Source organism: Papaver somniferum, chromosome 2 (genome assembly GCF_003573695.1).
Source record: "Papaver somniferum cultivar HN1 chromosome 2, ASM357369v1, whole genome shotgun sequence".
In the NCBI taxonomy this organism is placed as follows: Eukaryota; Viridiplantae; Streptophyta; class Magnoliopsida; order Ranunculales; family Papaveraceae; genus Papaver; species Papaver somniferum.
In genome coordinates, this window is record NC_039359.1 from 157,825,166 (window position 1) to 157,832,580 (window position 7,415).

The 7,415-nt window shown below is 36.1% G+C and overlaps 1 protein-coding gene and 1 long non-coding RNA gene across 2 annotated transcripts; both read right to left on the bottom strand.

Moving 5' to 3' along the window:
• Window positions 1-440: 440 nt before the first annotated feature.
• Window positions 441-1,064, bottom strand: LOC113352326. Its single transcript, XM_026596159.1, has one exon. The coding sequence runs from the start codon at window positions 1,062-1,064 to the stop codon at window positions 441-443; it is 624 nt and encodes a 207-aa protein (XP_026451944.1).
• Window positions 1,065-2,656: 1,592 nt separating this feature from the next.
• Window positions 2,657-6,137, bottom strand: LOC113349545. The gene is made up of 3 exons (XR_003360251.1): window positions 6,017-6,137; window positions 4,708-4,874; window positions 2,657-3,287 (listed from the first exon to the last, which is right to left on the bottom strand). It is a non-coding gene; the product is annotated as an uncharacterized LOC113349545 (long non-coding RNA).
• Between the last annotated feature and the right edge of the window lie 1,278 nt (window positions 6,138-7,415).

Here is a 7,415-nt window from a genome sequence, read left to right on the forward strand (position 1 = left end):
AACAGATTCCTTTGGGATCTGGTAGAGTATAAGGCGTCTTCAATAATTAATTTTGTACCTCCTGGTAGAATGATACACGCTCTTCCGGAGCCGTCTATCATATTACTCGAACCCGAAATGGTATTCACATTACCTTTAAACCTCTTCAAGGTTATAAAATATTTATGGGTTCGAAAAATTGTGTTTGTTGTTCCACTGTCAACCAAACAAACATCTCCATCGTCCATTTTGGATAGATTACTTCTGGAATCCATATCCTTCAACACAAATAGACGAGAGAAAATTAAACAACAATACTATCAAAATGTCCACTTATATTACACCAAAAAAATGTGGTATACATCACCAAAAAGGACACACCCAAAATTACAACAAGAAAGAAAAAGAAAAATACAGAAAACACAAGGAAATATACTACAAGGCATAAGGAAGAAACAGTTCTACAGCTCATCAAAATAAAACTGACTAGGCTCGCCACCTTCAGGGTCGACGAGATAATCAGATACATCCAAGTGGGTATCACTGGTACTGGGGGCACTGGCTTCAATTAAATTTGTTTCTATGTTTTCAGCAGGTCGCTTCAGGGACGCCTGATAGAGCCTAACAAAATGTTCTGGCGTACGACAGGTACGCTGCCAGTGATCAGTTAAGCCACACCGATAGCAAACACTTTTATGAGGAGGTTGACTAGAAGAACCCTTTCCCTTTTCTTGCTTCGGTTCCTTTGGTTCCGCAATTTTTAGCGGTCGTCGGTACGGCTGGTAACGAACACCCTTTCCTCGTTCATTTTTGTGGCCCCCACGTTGGTTTCCTTTACCATTTCCATGTTTGCCTTTGTTACCATGATTATTTCCTCGTCTAATATGCGTAGCAGCGTGTGCTTCAGGCACCGCTGCGGAACCAACAAGACGAGCTTCATGGTTTCTTAACAAAAGCTCATTATTCTGTTCTGCAATCAACAAACAGGAAATTAGCTCGGAATATTCTGTAAATTTACGTTCTCGATATTGCTGCTGCAGGAGCACATTCGAGGCATGAAAAGTTGTAAATGTTTTCTCTAACATTTGTTCGCAGTGACATTTTCCCCGCACAATTTTAATGTCGAGGTAATTTTAAATAAAGCAGAATTATAAGCTGCCACTGATCGAAAATCTTGCAGCCGCAAGTTCAACCAATCATTCCGAGCCTTTGGAAGTATGACCAACTTCAGGTGGTCAAACCGTTTTTTCAGACAGTTCCATAAAGTAAATGGATCTTTAACTGTCAAATATTCCCTTTTTAAATCATCATGGAGATGGTGGCGAAGGAAAATTAGAGCCGTAGCGCGGTCCTGGTTGGACGCGTTGTTTCCTTCCGTAATAGTTTTTCCGAGGCCTTTAGCTTCCAAATGAAGCTCGGCATCAAGTGCCCAAGAAATATAATTATTTCCTGAGATGTCAAGACCTGCGAATTCGAGTTTCGTTAGATTTTCCATTTAAGAAAAATACTCAAAGAAACAACAACTACCTATATTCCCTGTATTTTAGTTTTTGAACAATAGTAACTTGGCCGTCGAGCGTCGGGAGCGATTCGTGCTGATAACGTCTTATATTTTATTCGCTAATGGAACTGTTTGATCATTAAATCAAACAGTAATATAGATATATAGTAAGTGGTGTACTAGTGTTAGAGTCACCAACTTAAGCTAACGCATGCGGCAAACATGAGGACACAGACTACATAATACACAAAATTTGTAAGCAAAGGAAAGTGAGAGAAATTTTATTACTCTTCTTTATGCTTCTTAATACACACCCGTACAAGGAGCCCATTAGGGATATTTATAGAGGAGCTAGCATGACAGAACGATGCTTACAAAAACACCTGTCATTGACGTGTCTAATTTCTTAGAGATTAAGCATTTAGAGTTTAAATAATACATCTTTATCCAAACTAGAGGAGGTGGAGAATTAACGGGACACTTCTCGATTTTTCTTAGGCGGTAAAATGGTGGGCCATCTCTTAACTCATGTTTACGTGGTGGGCCATCTCTTAACTCATGTTTACGTAACAAGAACCTAATTAAACACTAATTGTAAGTACTTTTGTCTTGATTTTTGAGCAATCCTCAATGAATCCAAAGCTTTGGATTTTCCCACCGATACAGCCCACCTTTCATTCAACCTATATAAAAGGACAGCCGAGTGTGTCCGTTTCTATTTGTTAAGTCTTGGAAAAAAAATTCCAAGTTCACCCTTGAAGCACAGTTAGTTTCCAGCCATAGTTAATCTTTATTTGGGTTTCAAAGGTTTACCCGGATAGGAAATGGATAGTAGTGTGTATCCCAATTCTTCTATCCCTCTGGCTATTTCTCTCAGTTTGTCATCCAGTTTCTCCTCCCTCTTCTTCCTACATTACTACTACATGACCACCAGAACTTGGGCCACCTCCTTTGCTGCAACCATTAGGTCTGACAAGGGTCCTTGGAAAGATCCAAACATATTTAAGGTTCTCTAGTGGTTTCCGTAACGTACAGCTTCGTCACAGGTGTTTCTGTCAAATTTTAATTCTTTTCACTGCACTTGAATGCAGATGGTTTTTATTTTAATTGCATTTGGAGCCATCACTAGTTGGTAAATAACGTTAAATTAAAATTGAAGCTTTCAGAAAAAGAAACTACATGGAAACCGGCCGTTTCATTCATCACTGGGCAAAATCTTTCAGAATCTTTACATACTTGGATCATCATGAACAAAATACTCCTAGTCACATGATAACTGCACATCAAAGGAAAAACCCCAAGCTTAACTACCAGAAGAGATGCAACCTTGACCATAGTCATTAAGTTCCTAATAGCTATCAGGAATTCTCTACTAAGCATTTGCTATTAAAGTGATGCCATAAAGTCTCCCCACAAACAGAGCCTCACCCTTAACATAGCGTATCAAAGCAACGATTCCAAGATAGAAAAATACCATAGAAACAATAAATATGCAACCTGTAGCAAGAGTAGTGGCATCAGATAGCCGTGAGCTAGCATCTACTCGTCATTTTCCGACACTTTTTTAAACTAAATCTAGTCCAGTAGTAGTTGCATTCGAAGTTTCGGCAACCACTTCCAAAGCTTGAGAAAGCAAGCCGTCTTTATGTGTTTCAGATGACAAATTTGTAACAACAGTGGAGAACATCGAGAACATGGGACTTGCAGCTGTGGAGAAAAACCAGGAAATATAGTAGAGAATGATTCGGCCTATTGAAAAGGGGAGAAAGATTACTACACCGAGGAATATCGTATTGCTTGCTAGAACCTGCACACGAACAGAGCACATTTTAGGATCAATTTAGAAATTGCAGAGCACAATACAGAGTAAACATACAAAAGAATGGTATAAAAAAATTCCAAAGCACAATTGAGCAGTTTCAGGTATATAAATGATAACCTGCAAAACAAAAAAACAAACAAAAATGGCTTTTGTTACCGACCGAGAGAGGTAGTCATAGTTGCGTCTTCTCTTCCCCAATAAGCAATTCATTTTCCATCATAAGCGACAGTAATTTTTAAGTTTAACTCATGTCTGGGAGTGAACATGTTATGTCTTTCCGGTATGTCAATGCATACTCGCGTTCTTTTTCTTTCATTCAGTCTAACAAAAGTTTAAAAAAAATCTTCTTCTACAAATGCCAAATAAAAACATTGACAGGTAATCTTGAGTGGTTTACTGCACACGTACCTAACTAATTTAAAATTTTTTGATACAAAACTTACCTAACTAATTTAATAGTACTCCATAAGATAGGTACCCCAACTATATTAGTTCGACAAATACATACTAATTGGTCCCGAGTACTTTAATACTATTATTAACCATTTTAATCTGACTCGAAAAAAAGCCTTCCAATGCCTTTGCAGTAAACTGGTACGTTGCTGGTTGCTGAACAGGAAGCCTTCCACTGTCCAGTATAAGACGAAAAAAAAATACACTTATTCTTCCCAGTGGTGTCCAATAAAATAAACTGGGTAAAATTACAAAACTATCATATTTAATAAATTGGATAAACAATAAAATGATAGTATAAAATTAGTTGGGACCATCGGTACTTGGCCGTATTAACTTACTTGGATTATAACTTCCAAGTGAAACATCTAACTGTACATGTTTATCAAACTCCTAGTTGATACATACTGTAGATTTAATCCACCAGGGAAAGAGATTTAGCCATCTTACTTTGTAGACAAGCCAATACACCTTATATTAAAAATCTAGTAGTATCAGAGACATTTCACTACTTCTCTGCTGCATTGCCACAACCAAATCGTCTCAGTCTTATTTGCTTTCACAACTGTATTAGCTTTCGTAATCTGGTCTTGCGTTGTACTTTTGTAATCAAATTGATAATTATGCTTATCCTTGTATCGATAAATAGAACAAAATGTTTGTTTGCAATGGCATTTAAATCTTGCAAGTCCAACTCTCCTATAAAAAACCGCAACAGTTGGCAAGTTTATCCCTCAGATGTGGTCGTTCCACCTTCATCACTGACACCAGTGTGTACCAATGATCATAATTCTGACCTACAAATCCCCCTATGTTCTAAACACCAATATGTGGGCATACATGACAGTTAAAAATGAAAACTGGTACTTGCCTTATAATATATATTTATGGCGAGGGAAAATAATATATAGGTAAATGAGTTCAGGGTTCATGAACAAACTGAAACAAGTACCTTTAGATGTTCTGGCATACGATGCACATGCACATCAATGTCATTTGGCACAACTCCCCTTGAGAATACAGTGTCTCGGCATCAAAAGGAGTACCGTTTGTACACGAATCTCTCAAAAATCATATGAGCGTTGCATAGATTCTGCTGATACTCCAAAAATAATTGCGCTGCAAACAAAGAATATCTGAGTTAAGCATCATATAACGCACTTTCGAGATAGATAAGTAATGCAAAAAAATACACAACTCCAAATGTAAAGCTACAGATATGCCTTCTCTGATTTAGTACACACATCTCTAAATAATATTCTTCTCTGATCAACTTGCCAAAGATTCAAACGACATACACCCACTAGGCAGGAACTGTCACCGTCCTGTAGTTGAAGCACCACTGGTTTAACCTAAGAACCCATTTTAAATCACGAAACATACACTTCACATATGAGCCTATATGCCACACAAACACAGTACAAAAGATGGAAATATAACAAACATATTGAGAACAACAGACCCACGATAAGAATGCAACCAAAATAACTAGAGGGAACATCTGGATAGAAGTAGGTATAATACAATACTAGTATATGGAGAAAGAATGACATCAGTTATATCTCAGCTTCAAGACTTCAACAAAAAAATAACTATTACAATCACCCTACTATCTGAATAATTTGCATCACTAAACTCTTACGCTCGTTCACATAAGCTATCCAAACGTTGCTGCATTTGGATACCATAGGCCTCCTACACTTACTAGGGCATCAAATCCACAACCAAAATACGCTTCTAAAATTACCAACATGTTCTCAAAGCTTATCAAACAGAAATAAAGAGAGCAAACAAATACTTCTTCTCTCTTAATTATCAGTAAATTCTAAGTTTAATCAATTTTCAAATTCAGTTCATTAAGTTGCCCGTCAGGCAAAAATCCTTCTACAGAACTCTAATTAAACCTTCACCCACCAGGTCAAAACCAATTGATAGCAGAAGTTTCTATCTAATTCACCCAATCATCGTTTTTAATCTTATCCAATTTAAAACACAATAGACTCTAGATTCTTTAACTTTCTAATCGATTCAGATGAAGCATAAATATAAAGATTAAAACTATCTTTTTCACATTATCACACTGACTCTAATTGATTTCTACAATAAAACCCTAATTAACAAAATCCGCCACACGCATACTAAATTAGTATTCGATTAGAAAATAACTAGCTTCATCGACAGTGAAAGAAGAAGTGAAACCGTACACACACGCTTAATAGAAACTAATCACAAGTGAAAGAAGAAAAATAATTTTGCATCACCTGGAGGATTCCCGTCCATCTCTGCTACAGGTATGAATTGTTTAGGCGAAGAGTAGCTAAAGAGTAAAGAAGAACATGGTAGAAGTAGAACAGCTGCACAGGGGGAGGTTGAAATATAGAGAAGAGAAAGAAAAGCAATTCGGGTCCTTACGGTACGGGTATGAATTTCTAGGTCTACCCATTTCCCTGTTGAGGGCTAAAAAGTATTTTGAATGCCAACCAGGTTGACCGAGTTGGCACAGTCCGTCAACATTAATTGCCCCAAACCTTGTCGCTCCATAAGGTTTGACTCAAACCTTTGGATTTCGTTGAGGATTGCTCTTGATTTTTAACCTATTGAATTATTTTATTTCATCCTAACAAAGTTATTTTTTTCATTCATCAAAATCCTATTTCAACTTTAACAAAGAGCTACCAAATCCAACAATACATATTTTGCAATCAACAAAAAAATCAAGCTAATAATGATGAAAGGAACGTATTGATTTTGGGATACGATATATTCTTTTTCCATCTATATAGCGAAAATGATTTAGGTTTCAAATTTAATTTTTTTCTTCCCTAGAAACAAGATGAAATGAATAAAAAGATAAACTGAGAAATTTTACAGAAATTTATGGAGACTAATAGCAGTGAGAAACATTTGGGGAGAGTTTATATTTCAAAAGAAAGACTCGAATATGAAAGAGCAGGATATCATGTCTGTTTTCGTCATGAGAGATAAAAAGAGACATGACATATTTCAATATGTTAAGTGAAAGAATATATATGGAAATTTTATTTTATTTGTTATTTAAAACTAAAGTATCTAATTCCAGTAACTGTTTATAAATTCTGGAAGAACAAGGTAACAAAATCTTTCATATTTAAGATTTTACTGCTGAGTAATTTTTCTTGGTGACTACGACTGGATTTTTCTATAAACATGTTTACTCTTTTTTATTTTTGAATGAAATTGGACGAGTATGATTAAGTTTTGATTGTAACATTATTAATAAAGAGATAAATAAGAAGTGAGTGACATTTGATTGAGGCATTGGGCAAGACATTTCCGAGATGGGAAAAGAGAGTTATGTACCAGTAGTTTTTTAGGAGATTTGTAGCAAGTTTTGGAGATGAGAGAAGTACCATTAGACATTTTCGAGATATAAGAAGTGCTTCTGGTTCTGTAGAAGCAGATGTCAGAAGCAAAGATATTTTCCTTCACAAAAGTCGACTTTTTTCTTTTATAAGTCGTTTTGACACCCAAACTAATTTCTTGTTTTTTGACTTCTAAAATCCAAAAACTATTTCTGGATATGTATCGGAACGCGCAATTAGTGAAGTACAGTTTAAAATCAGTTTTTTTCCTTGTCATGTTCCATTTGTAAATAAAGCAATTTCTTGCGTCCAACTTTCT

What these genes read in the sequence shown, in the direction of transcription:
- LOC113352326 (XM_026596159.1), bottom strand. Translation starts at nt 1,064, where the DNA reads ATGTTAGAGAAAACATTTACAACTTTTCATGCCTCGAATGTGCTCCTG.